General features: G+C 43.1%; 1 protein-coding gene across 1 annotated transcript in view; it reads right to left on the minus strand.

Annotated features, from left to right (window-relative positions):
• The window catches only part of unc93a (unc-93 homolog A), a 33,053-nt gene that overhangs the window by 520 nt on the left and 13,600 nt on the right, over window positions 1-18,933 (minus strand). Inside the window, exons 4-7 of the mRNA XM_033025690.1 lie at window positions 12,366-12,500; window positions 11,239-11,450; window positions 3,163-3,298; window positions 2,530-2,661 (exon numbers count right to left, since the gene is read on the minus strand). Of these exons, the coding sequence (XP_032881581.1) occupies window positions 2,530-2,661; window positions 3,163-3,298; window positions 11,239-11,450; window positions 12,366-12,500 (615 nt within the window). The remainder of the gene's footprint in view (window positions 1-2,529; window positions 2,662-3,162; window positions 3,299-11,238; window positions 11,451-12,365; window positions 12,501-18,933) is intronic.

Here is an 18,933-nt window from a genome sequence, read left to right on the forward strand (position 1 = left end):
TATTTTCTACTTGTTTTATCCCCAGACTAGTCTCATGCATAAAATCTCAATCAGGTTGAAGGGTGATGCAATCTAGAACATACATTACAATGATTTTGATCCAATTCATGTTTGAATGTGTTGAGATCCTGTTTGAAATCATTTTATTTAAATAATTTGTATTAAAATGTTCTCAATATAATGTGGATAAATGTAATCCACTTTGGAAGCAAGAACAAGAAGGCAGATTATTATCTGAATGGTGTCAGATTAGGAAAAGGGGAGGTGCAACGAGACCAGGGTGTCCTTGTACACCAGTCACTGAAAGTAAGCATGCAGGAACAGCAGGCTGTAGGTGAGAAAGCAGATGGCATGTTGGCCTTCATAGCGAGAGGATTTGGGTATTGGAGCAAGGAGGTCCTACTGCAATGTAGTGAGACCACATCTGGAGTATTGTGTGCAGTTTTGGTCTCCTAATTTGAGGAAGGATATTCTTGGTATTGTGGGAGTTCACCGGGATGGTGGGACATATGATGAACGAATGGATCTGGGCTTATATTCACTGGAATTTAGAAGGACGAAAGGGGATATAAGATTCTTAAGGGATTGGACAGATTAGATGCAGGAAAAAAATTCCTGATGTTGGGGGAGTCCAGAACCAGGGGTCATAGTTTAAGAATAAGGGGTAGACCATTTAGGACTGAGATGAGGAAAAACTTTTTCACCCAGAGAGATGTGAATCTGTGGAATTCTCTGCCACGGAAGGCAGTGGAGGCAAATGCACTGGATGTTTTCAAGAGAGAGTTTTCTTAGGGCTAATGGAATCAAGGGATATGGGGAAAAAGCAGGAACAGGATACTGATTTTGGATGACCAGCCATAATCATATTGAATGGCGCTGCTGGCTTAGAGAACCGAATGGCCTATTCCTGCACCTATTTTCTATGTTTCTAATCTAATTTTGATTATACAGTGCATTCAGGTATTCAGACCCTTTCACTTTTTCCACATTTTGTTACGCTACAGCCTTATTCTAAAATGGATTAAATTAATTTTTTATCATCAATCCACACACAATATTCAAAGAATGAAGAAGCGAAAACAGGTATTTAGACATTTTTGCAAAGTAATTAAAAATAAATAACTGAAATATAACATTTACATAAGAATTTCAGACCCTTTGCTATCTATCTATCTATCTATCTATCTATCTATCTATCTATCTATCTATCTATCTATCTATCTATCTATCTACTTTTAAAACTGTATGTGTGTGTGTGTCTCCTCGAAAACCAGACGCCGAAACGGGGAAATGTTTACATATTTCTGTAGAGATTTTCCTTGTGATAGTAGAAATCCACTCCTCTATACATATGGTACATTATTTTCCCGAATTTTTTATTAAAATTGTTGACTAATCTGACCTTTTTTAAAAAATCTGACCGCTGCCCAGCTGCTGATGTTACATTAACTGAAATTTTTACATCTTCTGGTAGAAAATTTCTGTATGATTTCAAAAATCCATTCCTCTATAAATTTGGTCAATTATTTCCTGAGATATTTACTAAAGTTTATCACCAAACTGACATTTAAAAAAAATATAACGGTTGCCCAGCTGCTGACCTCACAATGCCTTTCCTCGTGGCCCCGCCCCTCCACCCCCCCTTACCCCCCCCCCTGCTCTGGATGAATGCAGCTGCTGTCAATGCGCATGCGCAGTTTTCCACGAGGTACCCCCACTCCTCTCCACCCCCATTCCTCTCCACCCCACTCCCCCTCTCCCCCTTCCTCCCCCCCATTTCCCTTCCTCCCCCTCCGCTCCCCCCCACCCCCCTCATCTCCTGCCCCTTCCCCCCTCTCTCTCCACCCACTCCCTCTCCCTACCCCTCTCCCCCTCCTTCCCCACTCTTCCCCCTCTCTCCCGCCTCCCCTCTCTCCCTCCTCCCCCTACCCCTCCCCCACCCCCTGCAATAAAGATGGTTATCAAAAATTACAAGAGATCTTGATAATTTTATCAATTCTCTCCTGATTTTATACACCTCTAGAAGATCACTCCTCTGTCTCTTGTGCTCCAAGGATTAAAGTCCTCGCCTGTCCAACCTCTCCTTATATAGCTCAGGCCTCAAGTCGTGGCAACATTCTCGTAAATCTTCTCTGCACGCCCTCCATCTTAACGACATATTTTCTATAGCAGAACTCCAAATGCAGCTTCACCGACGTCTTTAACAATATTGAAGTATCCGGATGAGTACTTCAATTGTCAAGGCATAGAACCAAGTGCAGACTAATGGGATTAGTATAGATGAATGCATAAAAAAGATACAGAGGGCCAAAGGGCCAGTTGTTGTGTAAGATTCCGCACTAACCTATGTTGCTTAAATTTTAAAGACCACAAAAATAACAATGCAGAATAGTTTTGTACCAAAAATTCTGATCTTAAACTTCAACTTACATAGGGTGATGCACAGTTCTTATTGAATATTTATCTTGCTATTGAATATTTAACTTCCATTTTGGCTGTCGCATTATCACTTATTATTGGTCATCTTACCGTTTGTCTGCGTCTGCCAAATAGCATCAGCCATTCCCCACAGCAGAGGAAACACAAAAAATACTGGTAATTGATCCGGATGTGGTTTCCATAAAAGCAATGAAATTATTGATGCCAAATTAACAAGGGTTGCTGTAACAAGAAGCAAATAAGTGATTTAAGATGAGTGTGGATCTTTTTATCTTATCATTAGAGACCTGAATTTAAAGTTTGTACCAATTTGTGGCAAGTAATTTATGCTTTTATGTGTACAAAGCACAGTTTGCTGAGAATGTTAAGCTACTCCAGAGAATTTGAGTTGATGGCTTGAACTTCTAGTAAATTTAACTACTAGTGATAATCCATCCCTTTTAATATAATTTGTGAGATTGTTGGTTGAACGATCATTACAGCTATTTAAATTGAATGGATTTTTAAATTATAATGTTTAATATCTTTCCATGAAATGTCCCATTGGAATTGTTGCTGTAGCTCTGTGAACTATGTGTACAAGTTGTCTTACCTCTATGTCTGTGATTCTGCGTCAGAGAACAACAATGAATTAAAAGTTAGTAATTAACATGTTTTTTTTGATGGATTAAACTTTAACTATTCTTTTGAGTTTTGTCATTTAATGAAAGCACTTGAACTCACCAAAGAAGAACAGGGGAATACGTCCAGTATATTTTGCCAATTTTCCAAAAGTTAAAGAAAAAATGGAGTTAGAGGCACCAAAGCAGATCATACAATAACCAACATATTGTATTCCAAGTGCACAGGTGATGTAGGCCTGGTAATAGAAAAAAAAAAATTGTAGATAGACATAAAATGCCGGAGTAGCTCAACGGGACAGGCAGCATCTCTGGAGAGGAATGGGTGACGTTTCGGATCAAGACCGTTCTTCAGACTGAGTCAGGGGAGTGGGAGGCAGAGGTATGGAAGGGCAAGGTGTGAAACAACAGGTCGAAGGGGACAATGATCAAGGAAAATGCAGAATGGTTCATTATTAGCTGAGGAAAAGGTGACAACAATCAGTAAAATGTAATCAGGAGGACAGTGAAACTAGTCAGAGAACTAGGATGGGGGAGGGACAGAGAGAGAGGAAAAGCAAGGGTTACTTGAAGTTAGTGAAGTCAATATTCATACTGTTGGGTTGTAAGCTGCACAAACGAAATATGAGGTGCTGTTCCTCCAATTTGTGTTGGGTGGGCCTCACTCTGATAGTGGAGGAGAGCCAGGACAGAAAGGTCAGTATGGGAATGGGGGTGGGATTTAAAGTGTTTAGTAACTGGGAGATCACATAGGCCCAGGCGGACTGAGCGGAGGTGTGCAACAAAAAGATCGCCGAGCCTTTGCTTGGTCTCATGGATATATAGGAGTCCATGCCTGGAACAGCAAATACAGTAGATGAGGTTGGAGTAGGTGCAAGTGAACTTCTGCCTCACCTGAAAGGACTGTCATGGTCCTTGGACGGAATCGGGGGAGAAGGTATAGGGACAGGTGTTGCATCTTCTGTGGTTGCAGGGGAAGGTCGCTGGGGAGGGGGTGGTTTGGGTGAGAAGGGAGGAGTTAACCAGGGAGTTCTGGAGGGAACACTCAGCGGAAATGGGTGGAGATAGGAAGATGTGGCTACTGGTGGGATCCCATTGGAGGTGGCGACAATGTCGGAGGATTATAGAAACATAGAAATTAGGTGCAGGAGTAGGCCATTCGGCCCTTCGAGCCTGCACCGCCATTCAATATGGTCATGGCTGATCATCCAACTCAGTATCCCGTACCTGCCTTCTCTCCATACCCTCTGATCCCCTTAGCCACAAGGGCCACATTTACCTCCCTCTTAAATATAGCCAATGAACTGGCCTCGACTACCCTCTGTGGCAGAGAGTTCCAGAGATTCACCACTCTGTGTGAAAAAAGTTCTTCTCATCTCGGTTTTAAAGGATTTCCCCCTTATCCTTAAGCTGTGACCCCTTGTCCTGGACTTCCCCAACATCGGGAGCAATCTTCCTGCATCTAGCCTGTCCAACCCCTTAAGAATTTTATAAGTTTCTATAAGATCCCCTCTCAATCTCCTAAATTCTAGAAAGTCTATCCAGTCTTTCTTCATAAGACAGTCCTGACATCCCAGGAATCAGTCTGGTGAACCTTCTCTGCACTCCCTCTATGGCAATAATGTCCTTCCTCAGATTTGGAGACCAAAACTGTACGCAATACTCCAGGTGTGGTCTCACCAAGACCCTGTACAACTGCAGTAGAACCTCCCTGCTCCTATACTCAAATCCTTTTGCTATGAAAGCTAACATACCATTCGCTTTCTTCACTGCCTGCTGCACCTGCATGCCTACTTTCAATGACTGGTGTACCATGGCACCCAGGTCTCGCTGCATCTCCCCTTTTCCTAGTTGGCCACCATTTAGATAATAGTCTGCTTTCCTGTTTTTGCCACCAAAATGGATAACCTCACATTTATCCACATTATACTGCATCTGCCAAACATTTGCCCACTCACCCAGCCTATCCAAGTCACCTTGCAGTCTCCTAGCATCCTCCTCACAGCTAACACTGCCCCCCAGCTTAGTGTCATCCGCAAACTTGGAGATATTGCCTTCAATTCCCTCATCCAGATCATTAATATATATTGTAAATAGCTGGGGTCCCAGCACTGAGCCTTGCGGTACCCCACTAGTCACTGCCTGCCATTGTGAAAAGGACCCGTTTACTCCTACTCTTTGCTTCCTGTTTGCCAGCCAGTTCTCTATCCACATCAATACTGAACACCCAATGCCGTGTGCTTTAAGTTTGTATACTAATCTCTTATGTGGGACCTTGTCGAAAGCCTTCTGGAAGTCCAATTACACCACATCCACTGGTTCTCCCCTATCCACGCTACTAGTTACATCCTCGAAAAATTCTATAAGATTCGTCAGACATGATTTACCTTTTGTAAATCCATGCTGACTTTGTCCAATGATTTCACCACTTTCCAAATGTGCTGCTATCCCATCTTTAATAACTGACTCTAGCAGTTTCCCCACTACCGATGTTAGACTAACTGGTCTGTAATTCCCCGTTTTCTCTCTCCCTCCCTTCTTAAAAAGTGGGGTTACGTTTGCTACCCGCCAATCCTCAGGAACTACTCCAGAATCTAAAGAGTTTTGAAAGATTATTACTAATGCATCCACTATTTCTGGAGCTACTTCCTTAAGTACTCTGGGATGCAGCCTATCTGGCCCTGGGGATTTATCGGCCTTTAATCCATTCAATTTACCCAACACCACTTCCCGGCTAACCTGGATTTCACTCAATTCCTCCAACTCCTTTGACCCGCGGTCCCCTGCTATTTCCGGCAGATTATTTATGTCTTCCTTAGTGAAGATGGAACCAAAGTAGTTATTCAATTGGTCCGCCATATCCTTGTTCCCCATGATCAACTCACCTGTTTCTGACTGCAAGTGACCTACATTTGTTTTAACTAATCTCTTTCTTTTCACATATCTATAAAAACATTTGCAGTCAGTTTTTATGTTCCCTGCCATTCTTTCATAATCTATTTTTCCTTTCCTAATTAAGCCCTTTGTCCTCCTCTGCTGGTCTCTGAATTTCTCCCAGTCCTCCGGTATGCTGCTTTTTCTGGCTAATTTGTAAGCATCATCCTTCGCTTTGATACTATCCCTGATTTCCCTTGTTATCCACGGATGCACTACCTTCCCTGATTTATTCTTTTGCCAAACTGGGATGAACAATTTTTGTAGTTCATCCATGCAGTCTTTAAATGTCTTCCATTGCATATCCACCGTCAACCCTTTTAGAATTAATTGCCAGTCAATCTTGGCCAATTCACGTCTCATACACCTCAAAGTTACCTTTCTTTAAGTTCAGAACCATTGTTTCTGAATTAACAATGTCACTCTCCATCCTAATGAAGAACTCAACCATATTATGGTCACTCTTGCCCAAGGGGGCACGTACAACAAGACTGCTAACTAACCCTTGCTCATTACTCAATACCCAGTCTAAAATAGCCTGCTCTCTCGTTGGTTCCTCTACATGTTGATTTAGATAACTATCCCGCATACATTCCAAGAAATCCTCTTCCTCAGCACCCCTGCCAATTTGATTCACCCAATCTATATGTAAATTTAAATTAAAATTTCTTCATTTATATAGCACATTTTTAGTCAACTTGCATTGACCCCAAAGTGCTTCACATCATTACATCCACGCACACAGGCAAAGGTGGGTGAAGTGTCTTGCCCAAGGACACACACAGGCAAAGGTGGGTGAAGTGTCTTGCCCAAGGACACAACGGCAGTATGCACTCCAAGCGGGATTCGAACCAGCTACCTTCCGGTTACCAGCCGAACACTTAGCCCATTGTGCCATCTGTCGATTGAAGTCACCCATTATAACGGTTTTGCCTTTGTCGCACGCATTTCTAATTTCCTGTTTGATACCATCTCCAACTTCACTACTACTGTTAGGTGGCCTGTACACAACACCCACCAGCGTTTTCTGCCCCTTAGTGTTTCGCAGCTCTACCCATACCGATTCCACATCCTCCAAACTAATGTCCTTCCTTTCCATTGCGTTAATATCTTCTCTAATCAGCAACGCTACCCCACCTCCTTTTCCTTTCTCTCTATCCCTCCTGAATATTGAATATCCCTGGATGTTCAGCTCCCAGCCTTGGTCACCCTGGAGCCATGACTCCGTGATCCCAACTATATCATAGTCATTAATAGCTATCTGCACATTCAACTCATCCACCTTATTACGAATGCTCCTTTCATTGAGACACAAAGCCTTCAGGCTTGTTTTTACAACACTCTTACCCCTTATACAATTATGTTGAAAAGTGGCCCTTTTTGATTTTTGCCCTGGTTTTGTCTGCCTGCCACTTTTACTTTTCACCTTGCTACCTATTGCTTCTACCCTCATTTTACACCCCTCTGTCTCTACGCTCACACATTTAAGAAACCCTTTCCCTTTAACTCCATCCTCCACTATCCCATTCGACACCCCACCCCCCTTATTCAGTTTAAAACCACCCGTGTAGCAGTGGCAAACCTGCCTGCCAGAATACTGGTCCCACACCTGTTAAGATGCAATCCGTCCCTTTTGTACAGTTCCCCCTTACCCCAAAACAGATCCCAGTGATCTAAGAATCTAAATCCCTGCCCCGTGCACCAGTTCCTCAGCCACACGTTCAGGTCCCGTATCTCCCTGTTCCTGCTCTCGCAGGCACGAGGAACTGGAAGCAAACCGGAGATAACAACCCTGGAGGTCCTGCTTTTCAGTATTTTTCCGAGCTCTCTAAAGTCACGCTGCAGAATATTCATCCCCTTCTTTCCGACATCGTTTGTGCCGACATGCACTACCACTTCCGGATATTCACCTTCGCCCTTGAGGATTTTCTGCACTCTGTCCGTGACATCCTGGATCCTGGCACCAGGAAGGCAGCACACCATCCTCGCATCCCGTCTGTTGCCACAGAAACCCCTGTCCGTACCTCTCACAATGGAGTCTCCCACGACAATGGCGTTGCCTGCCTTAGGCCTTTTTGGTTTTGGCTCAACAGCCCTATTCGCATCACAAGCCAGTCCGCCGCCCAGTGTAAACACCTCTTCTGTCCCGACAGCTTCTAAGTGGGTGAACCTGTTCACAAGAGGTACAACACCCGGGGACGTTGGCATTCCATGCTTCCCTCCCGTTCTCACTGTCTCCCACCTTCTCTCTTCCAGTACCTTAGGTGTAACAATCGTACTGTAGGACTTGTCCAGGAACGACTCCGTTTTTCGGACGAACCGGAGGTCATCCACTTGCTTCTCCAGTTCCCCAACACGGCCCTTCAGGAGCTCTACCTGGATGCACTTCTCGCATTTGTAGCAGCCAGAGGCACCAGCGGTGTCCTTGACCTCCCACATACTGCAAGCATCGCACTGAATCAGCTTGCCTGACATCTCCTTCTTTCGTCTCTCCCTCTCAAGCGTATTGCGTGGTCTCCTCTCCGAAGACTCTCGAGCCAAAGACTCACACTTCCCTCACAAGGCCGCTCACTCACTGCCGCTCGCTAAGAGCCGTCTTGCTTAAATTGACTGATAAATTGCCTGATTTACCAATTTACAAACCAAATTCCTCAGTTTTCAACTGTTTTCCCGGCACTGACTCACTTCTCTCCTCCCACTTGGGCTAGAGCCAATCAGTCGTATCTCTTGCTAAGCTCCTGCTGCTGTTGCTCCCAAATCTACAGCAGTTCTGAGTAAAGTCTGCCTGTCCTTGGCCTCTACTTTAACTGTTTTCACCCCTCTGACTCACTTCTCTCCTCCCACTTGGGCTAGAGCCAATCAGTCGTATATCTTGCTTATCTCCTGCTGCTGTTGCTCCCAAATCTACAGCAGTTCTGAGCTGTATGTGCTGTATGCGGTGGCTGATGGGATGAAAGGTGAGGACTTGGGGAACTCTGTCGCTGTTCTGGGGGGGGGGGGGGGGGGGGGGGGGGGGGGGGGGGGGGGGGGGGGGGGGGAGCAAGAATGGAGCTGCAGGATACTGAGGAGACGGGTGTGGGCCTCATCTATGATGGAAGAGAGGAACACCCGTTCCCTAAAAAATAAGGACATCTCAGATGCCCTGGTATGGAGCAGCTCGTCTTGGGCACAGATGCAGCATAGATGGAGGAATTGGGAGTAGGGGATAGAGTCTTTGCAGGAGGCAGGGTGGGAAGAAATGTAGTCTAGATAGCTGTGGGAAGCCTGTAGGTTTATAATAGATGGCAGTCGATAGTCTGTCTCCTGTGATGGAGACGGTGAGATCAAGAAACAGAAGGGAGATGTCGGAGATGGTCCAAGTGAATTTGAGTGCATGATGGAAATTAGTAGTAAAGTCAGTGTGTTCTGCATGGGTGCAGGGGGTAGCGGAGATAGAGTTTGGGGATAGGGCCAGTGTATGCCTGGAACAGGGATTGTTCGACGTACCCTACAAAGAGGCAGGCATAGCTTGGGCCCATACGAGTGCTCATGGCTATGCCTTGGATTTGAAGTAAGGAGAAGTTGTTAAGAGTAAGGACCAGTTCCGCAACGAAGGTAGAGGGAGTTTGGCTGGTTCTGCAGTCGAGGAAAAACAGAGGACTTTTAGGCCTTTCTGGTAAGGGATGGAGGTGTAGATAGCTGAGTGGGGCCTGGAAAGCAGAAGTAATTGAAGCGACAAAAGGGCACATGAGGTGTCTTGGGCATAGGTCGGGAGGGATTGGACCTGTGGGGGATAGGATGGAGTTGGGGTATGTGGAAATTAATTCAGTGGAACAGAAGCGGACAGAAACAATGGGTCTGCTGGGGCAGTTCTGTTTATGGTTTTTGTGGAGAAGGTAAAAGCGGGCCGGAATGATAAGGTTAGAGACTGTGGAGCAGACAGCCGGAAGTGATAAAATCAGAAATGGTTTGTGAGATTATGGCCTGGTGCTCATCTGTGGTGTCATGGTCCAAGGATAAACAGGAGGAGGTATCGGAAAGCTGGCGCTTGGCCTTAGCATGGTAGAGGTCAGTCCGCCACACAACCATGACACGTCCCTTGTCGGCAGGTTACATGATAATATTGTACGTCTGATTAAAGAATCTATATGTCAAGTTAAATATTTAAATAAAGTCATGTTGATTCTCTTGGGAATCTTGGAAAAAAATGCAACTATTCCAAAAGCCTATTACGTGCTTGTCAAATTAAAATATATTAATTATGGTAACTATCAATTGCAACCTCAATCTGCTGTCAATAATCAAACGAGGTCAAATTAGCATCGGACAGCTGGTACTTAGCAAAAATGTGTTCATCAATAGTCTTTCAGTGTCTGTTGGGTCTACATGTCTCCAGACTTTATTAAAATAGTCAATTTCATGGATAGCTGATAGTCATCACGGAACTTGTCAATTTTACCACGTTCTGCTTTGTTGGGCTGGTGTGTGGCTAGTTTAGGAGGTGGTGCAGTTTTCCTGCCATTTTATGGGCTTCAGATGTGCTGATGACAAAGAGACGAGAAGTTCTCAGTGCTATCATGAATGCCCCTCCTCCATTCTGAGGAATCATGGAACAGGTTTCCCTACAAGCTAACGGCAAGTTACACATTTCTAAAGAGCTTTGAAATCGTTATTGAATAATTTTTCTGCCCTGCTGGTAGTCTTTTGCTATTACTGAGCAATGCCTTTTTCATTAGTTTATAGTTAGAAACACTAGCTATGTAGCTCATATCCCACAAGCATACACAGAGGCAGGAACACTGCTGCTCGGTGTTGTGCCGGACAGATTTTCATCTTGCAACATTCTTTTCCTTAGATAGCCAAAATTTGTGCTGGAAAATTGGGGATGGTGGTGAAATGGCTACTGAAGTATGAAAAGTGGTCCATGTTTTCCAGGGTCTCGCTGTGGATCTTTATTATTTGGAATAAACTTTTTTTTTACACACTAAGTGATGTGCACCTGGATTGGATTGCCGAGGCAGATACATTAGGGCATTTAAGCTTTCAGATTGGCACATGTAAGTGCAAGGAATAGAGGGGTATGAATCATATACAGGCAGATGAGATCAGTTTAACTTGGCACCATGTTTGGCACAAACATTGTGTGCTGAAGGGCATGCTCCTGTTTTGTGCTGTTCTATGTTGCAAGTAAAACAAGGCCTAGTGCATTATTTAATGCATTTAGATTGCTTAAATATATCAAACCAAGTGCTTTTAGAATTCGTACCTTTGTATAATCACCGGCAAGGAAACCCTGTTCAAACCCACTGTACATTGTCATGACAATGAGCAGAATCTGCCGTTTATCCTTCAAATGTGTTAACGTAGCCACTAAATGAGTACACATATTTATCTTCTGCTTTTTGAACTCATTCACTTCTTTCTTATCGAACTGGTCCAGAAAAATGGCAACAAAGATCACTCCACTTATGCCAACACCTACCAGAAGGACAAAACAACACAAAGCAGCATTAGTAAAAGAAGCCATAAAACGATTGGGGGCACTCCCTTCTGATATTTCATAATTTTAACTTGGACAGGAATTTTTTGTCGCATGGTTGTGATGGTGGACCATTCAATACAGAGATCAAATGAGTGAGAGGTGCTCACTGGCCTGGCCAAAGCTTACAGATATTTCAATGCAAGACCCATCCTTCACAAAAAAGTTGCAGATTGCCACATTCAATGGTCCAAGCGTATTCACTGCAACTTTAAACAGCAACCATAAACGCTCAGTTAGGAAAGGCATTTTTGGAACCACCCAAATGTTATTCTTCGTATAATCATTCCCCTTTTACAACGTAGAACTAACACACCTAGGCCTTTAAGTTGGCTTATTATACTGTGCTCAGTATATTATAAAGTCATACTGCACAAAACCAGTCCCTTCGGCCCAACTTCCTGACCAAATGCCCCATCTAGCATAGTCCAACCTCCACTCATTTGGTCCATATCCAAGTCTAAACCTTTCTATCCATGTACTTATACTTTAAATCAAAAAGTTAATGAAAATATTTTAATTTCTGTCTTTGACATGTGAATGAATTAAAATTTCAATGAACTACAATGGCAGTAGAATATATCTTAATTTTTTTTTGCAAAATTATATTCCCCATAGATTGCAGCACGATTTACAATAAAGGGGAATATAAACTTTCGGAGGCAGGGTTAATATAAACAAAGTCATGTGCAGTGTATGTATGACATGTTTTCACTTCACAGTTTATAGATGCTATCCTAATAGTAAAGATGTAGAACTAGGATTAATCCGATAACGCACGCACACTATAAACTAAGCTTTGCAGAATCATTGGAGTTTTGTTGTTGGATATGCTGCCATTATGTTCTACATACCAGTATAAATTCCTGAGAGAAGGTAAATTGTGGACGCTGAATAGCTGGCTTGTGTTACATTTTCATTGATTATTGAATCATACGCTGGGCAATTAGCAGCTCCACAGTATGATAAATGCTCGGCAGTGATGTTGCCTGAAAGACAAAGAATATATTTAGTCAGATGAAAGGACACAAATTCAAATTTTGTTGCAACATTGTCTTGTAATTAAGTCTTTATGTTACATTATTATACCAAGAGTTTGTGGATTTTTGAATGTGGTCATAGAATATATACACAGCTTCAGCTTGCAATCCAGATTTAGTCAAATTAATAATGGAAATACTATTTTTGTTGTACATAGAAATGTATTTGTTTCATGTAAAGTAAGAGATAATAACTATTCTATCTTATGGTTTCACCAATAAGAGTGCAATAATACTAATTAGTGATTAAAAAGATAATTTGCAATTTTAAAAAATGTAGTCAATAGTTTCATTAATGTTTGTTACCAGATTCACAGGCTGAGAAATTGATTTAACCATATAACCATATAACAATTACAGCACGGAAACAGGTCATCTCGGCCCTACAAGTCCATGCCGAACAACTTTTTACCCTTAGTCCCACCTGCCTGCACTCATACCATAACCCTCCATTCCCTTCTCATCCATATGCCTATCCAATTTATTTTTAAATGATACCAACGAACCTGCCTCCACCACTTCCACTGGAAGCTCATTCCACACCGCTACCACTCTCTGAGTAAAGAAGTTCCCCCTCATGTTACCCCTAAACTTCTGTCCCTTAATTCTGAAGTCATGTCCTCTTGTTTGAATCTTCCCTATTCTCAAAGGGAAAAGCTGGTCCACATCAACTCTGTCTATCCCTCTCATCATTTTAAAGACCTCTATCAAGTCTCCCCTTAACCTTCTGCGCTCCAGAGAATAAAAACCTAACTTATTCAACCTTTCTCTGTAACTTAGTTGTTGAAACCCAGGCAACATTCTCGTAAATCTCCTCTGTACTCTCTCTATTTTGTTGACATCCTTCCTATAATTGGGCGACCAAAATTGTACACCATACTCCAGATTTGGTCTCACCAATGCCTTGTACAATTTTAACATTACATCCCAGCTTCTATACTCAATGCTCTGATTTATAAAGGCTAGCATACCAAAAGCTTTCTTTACCACCCTATCTATATGAGATTCCACCTTCAAGGAACTATGCACGGTTATTCCCAGATCCCTCTGTTCAACTGTATTCTTCAATTCCCTACCATTAACTCCTAAAAATTTGAATTAATATCTGAGATTGTAATTACGTTTAAATTATTACATTGTCAGTGCTGCCTACATTACTCATTGGGTGGGCACTCATTTGAGGTGGTGGAAAATTGGGTTTCGCTAACATTACAAAAGCTTAGGAGGAGCTATCTATCTCCTCTCTTGTGGCTATAAACAAAGGGAATGCGGTGAAGATCAACATTACTATAATACCTGTTGACCAGTGTTCCAGGCTTTCCTCTCAAGGAACAAATAAACATGAGATGCAGGAAATCTGAAATAACAGAAAATGTTGGAAATACTTAGCAAGTCAGGCAGCATATTTTTTGCCTGACCTGCTAAGTTCCACCAGCACTTTATGATTTACTCCAGATTAATCAATCCTCCATTCAAAACAAAAACGAATCCAGTTTTTGATTGCTGGAAGTGTTGAAAACCCTACACTAGTGCTGGATGAGTAGCCCTTCCAAGGACACAGCCATCAGCATGTATAAAGCAAACACCAGATCAGAAATTACACACAATATCCAATAAATGGTCTCTATAGATCATTGAAAGATCTATAGCCTTAACACACACAACCTAGCCATTGGGGATACATCCTCTACTTGAATTTGGACATGACATGACAGAAAATAGAAAAAGGGATTAATGTAGGTTTAGCCCAGATGGGTGATTGATGGTCGGCATGGACAGGTTGGGCTGAAAGACCTATTTCCTTGCTGTATCACTATGACAATGACAGAAGGGAGGCAAAAGTAAGCTAGTGTGAGATGATTATGTCACTGAATCATTTTTTTCAAATATAAATTGAATTGTGGACATTTATGGGAAAGTGGAGAAGAAGCAGAGGCAGTGATCAGTCAGAGCCCTGCCAAATTAACCATGCATAGAACACAAAACAGTACAGCACTAGAACAGGCCCACAATGTCTGTGGCAAACATGATATCACGACCATCTCTTATTCAACCGCACATAATCCATATCCCTCCATTCCCTGCCTATCCCAAAGTTTATTAAATGCCAGTATTGTTTCTGCCTCCATCACCTCCCCCGACAGCATGTTCCAGGCTCTAACAACCCTCTTAAAAAAAGCTTGCTCCAGAAATCCCCTTTACACTTTGCCTCTTACCCTAAAGCTATGCCCTCTAGTATTTGATTTTTCCATCCGAGGAAAAAGGTTCTGACTGTCTACCCTGCCTCTCATAATTTGGAAGGCCTATTTGCATACTTCTTTTCTGTTCTCTAACTAGTTAGATTGAGAAGTTTACTAACGGCAGGCTATTTGAGTCGAAAAATCACCACAAAAATAACTGAAGCTGAATACAAATGAAAGGAGAGATGGGGCTGGAAGGGAAAATATTAAGAAAATGATCAGCAGGGAGATGAGTGGATAATAGACCAGTGGGAAAGACATTGGATCAGAAGGAGGGGGACCGACATTCTGGCAGGCAGGTTTGCTAGGACTACATATGTGGGTTTAAACTAAATAGTGGGGGGGGGGGGGAAGGGATTGACAAATTGGGAGTATAAAGATGGAGTTGAAGGGGAAGTGAGTGCAGGAAAGGTTACAAAAGACTCCCGAATTAATGGGACGGAAAGTTCGAGAAGGGAAAAGAGAGTAAGGTCAGGGCCAATTGCGAGCGGTGCGAGAGCTGAGGTGAATACCGAGGTCAAAGTGTTGTATATGAATGCACGAAGTATAAGAAATAAAGTGGACGAGCTTGAGGCTCAGTTAGAAATTGGCAAGTATGATGTTGTGGGAATTACAGAGACATGGCTGCAAGAGGGCCAGTGTTGGGAACTGAATATTCAAGGGTATACCTCCTATCGAAAAGACAGACAGGTGGGTAGAGGGGGTGGGGTAACTCTGTTGGTGAGGAATGAAATTCAGTTCCTTGCAAGGGGTGACATTGAAACAGGAGATGTGGAGCCAGTATGGATAGAACTAAGGAATTGTAAGGGTGAAAAGACGCTAATGGGACTTATCCACCGGCCCCCAAACAGTAGCCTGGATGTAGGGTACAAGTTGAATTGGGAGAAAGGTAAATCGGAGGTGTCAGTGTTACAGTTGAATAAAGGGGACTATGGGGCTAAGAGGGAGGAGCTGGCCAATGCTGACTGGAAAGGTACCTGAGCATGGATGCCAGTGGAACAACAATGGCAGGTATTTCTGGGAATAATACAGAAGGTGCAGGATCAGTTCATTCCAAAGAAGAAGAAAGATTCCAAGGGGAGTAAGGGGTGACCGTGGCTGACAAGGGATGTCAGTGACAGTATAAAAATAAAAGAGAAGTACAACGTAGCAAATATGAGCGGAAAGCAAGAGGATTGGGTAATGTTTAAAGAGCAACAGAAGATAGCTAAAAAGGCAATACGGGAAGAAAAGATGAGGTACGAAGGTAAGCTAGCCAATAATATAAAGGAGGATACTAAAAGCTTCTTTAGGTATGTGAAGAGGAAAATATTAGTTAAGACCAAAGTTGGACCCTTGAAGACTGAAAAAGGTGAATTTATTATGGAGAACAAGGAAATGGCAGATGAGTTGAACAGGTACTTTGGATCCGTCTTCACTAAGGAGGACAAAACAATCTTACTGATGTACTAGTGTCCAGTGGATCTGAGGTGACGGAGGAACTGAAGGAAATCCACATTAGGCAGGAAATGGTGTTGGGTGGACTGATGGGACTGAAGGCTGATATATAAATCCCCAGGGCCTGATGGTCTGCATCCCAGGGTACTTAAGGAAGTGGCTCTAGAAATTGTGGACGCATTGGTGATTATTTTCCAATGTTCTATAGATTGAAATTGAAACAGGAGACATTGAAACAGGAGACAAAATCAGTTCCTGTGGATTGGAGGGTAGCTAATGTTATCCCACTTTTTAAGAAAGGCGGGAGAGAGAAAACGGAATTATAGACCAGTTGGCCTGACATCGGTGGTGGGGAAGATGCTGGAGTCAATCATAAAAGATGAAATAGCGGCACCTTTGGATAGCAGTAACAGGACTGGTCCGAGTCAGCATGGATTTACGAAAGGGATATCATGCTTGACTAATCTGGAATTTTTTGAGGATGTAACTAGGAAAATGAAAAAGGGAGAGCCAGTGGATGTAGTGTACTTGGACTTTCAAAAAGCATTTGATAAGGTCCCACATAGGAGATTAGTGGGCAAATTTAGGGCACGTGGTATTGGGGGTAGAGTGCTGACATGGATAGAAAATTAGTTGGCAGACAGGAAACAAAGCGTAGGGATTAACGGGTCCCTTTCAGAATGGCAGGCAGTGACTAGTGGGGTACCGCAAAGCTCGGTGCTGGGATCGCAGCTATTTACAATGTACATCAATGATTTAGATGAAGATTCAAAGTAACATTAGCAAATTTGCAAATGACACAAAGCTGGGTGGCAGTGTGAACTGTGAGGAGGATGCTATGAGAATGCAGGATGACTTGAACAGGTTGGGTGAGCGGGCAGATGCATGGCAGATGCAGTTTAATGTGGATGAATGTGAGGTTATCCACTTTGGTATCAAAAATAGGAAGGCAGATTATTATCTAAATGGTGTCAAGTTGGGAAAAGTGGAAGTACAACGGGATCTGGGGGTTCTTGTTCATCAGTCTATGAAAGTAAGCATGCAGGTACAGCAGGCAGTGAATAAATCGAATGGCTTGTTAGCCTTCATAACAAGAGGAGTTGAGTATAGGAGCAAAGAGGTCCTTCTGTAGTTGTACAGAGCCCTAGTGAGACCACACCTGGAGTATTGTGTGCAGTTTTGGTTCCCTAATTTGAGGAAGGACATTATTGCTATTGAAGGAGTGCAGCGTAGGTTTACAAGGTTAATTCCCGGGAAGGCAGGGCTGTCATATGCTGAGAGAATGGAGCGGCTGGGCTTGTATACTCTGGAGTTTAGAAGGATGAGAGGGATTCTTATTTAAACATATAAGATTATTAAGGGTTTGGACCCGCTAGAGGCAAGAAACATGTTCCAGATGTTGGGGGAGTCCAGAACCAGGGCCACTGTTTAAGAATAAGGGGTAAGCCATTTAGAACGTAGATGAGGAAACACTTTTTCACACAGAGAGTTGTGAGTCTATGGAATTCTCTGCCTCAGAGGGCGGTGGAGGCTGGTTCTCTGGATACTTTCAAGAGAGAGCTAGATAGGGCTCTTAAAGATAGCGGAGTCAGGGGATATGGGGAGAAGGCAGGAACGGAGTACTGATTGGGGATGATCAGCCATGATCACATTGAATGGCGGTGCTGGCTCGAAGGGCCGAGTGGCCTACTCCTGCATCCATTGTCTACTGTCTATTGTCTATTGACAAATCTTCCCCCTTCAGCAAAACAAATCAAGCTCCCCACCACACTCCCCACCACCGCACTACTACTACACGAGCCAGATGGAGATCCCAGCCCAAAACATTACCATTCCACATTCTCCAGAGATGCTGCCTGACCCGCTGAGTTACTCCAGCACTTTGTGTCTTTTTTTGTAAACCAGCATCTGCAGTTCCTTGTTTCTACCACAATACTAAAGGCTGTTTTGGATTTGATGTTTACATTTGTGTCTATTTTTGGTTGAAGCCAAGGTCTAGAACTTAGAGAGTAGTATTGGCAAAGGTGTTAGGAATTTTAATGAACGTTAGATGTTCTTTTAGAACTCTGGCAGCTATGGGCACGGGTGAGCATTGTTTCGATGATAAAAGATCATAACCATATAACCATATAACAATTACAGCACGGAAACAGGCCATCTCGGCCCTACAAGTCCGCGCCGAACAATTTTTTTCCCCTTAGTCCCACCTGCCTGCACTCATACCATAACCCTCCATTCCCTTCTCATCCATATGCCTATCCAATTTATTCTTAAATGATACCAACGAACCTGCCGCCACCACTTCCACTGGAAGCTCATTCCACACCGCTACCACTCTCTGAGTAAAGAAGTTCCCCCTCATGTTACCCCTAAACTTCTGTCCCTTAATTCTGAAGTAATGTCCTCTTGTTTGAATCTTCCCTATTCTCAAAGGGAAAAGCTTGATCACATCAACTCTGTCTATCCCTCTCATCATTTTAAAGACCTCTATCAAGTCCCCCCTTAACCTTCTGCGCTCCAGAGAATAAAGACCTAACTTATTCAACCTATCTCTGTAACTTAGTTGTTGAAACCCAGGCAACATTCTAGTAAATCTCCTCTGTACTCTCTATATTTTGTTGACATCCTTCCTATAATTGGGCGACCAAAATTGTACACCATACTCCAGATTTGGTCTCACCAATGCCTTGTACAATTTTAACATT

Source organism: Amblyraja radiata, chromosome 8 (assembly GCF_010909765.2).
Source record: "Amblyraja radiata isolate CabotCenter1 chromosome 8, sAmbRad1.1.pri, whole genome shotgun sequence".
In the NCBI taxonomy this organism is placed as follows: Eukaryota; Metazoa; Chordata; class Chondrichthyes; order Rajiformes; family Rajidae; genus Amblyraja; species Amblyraja radiata.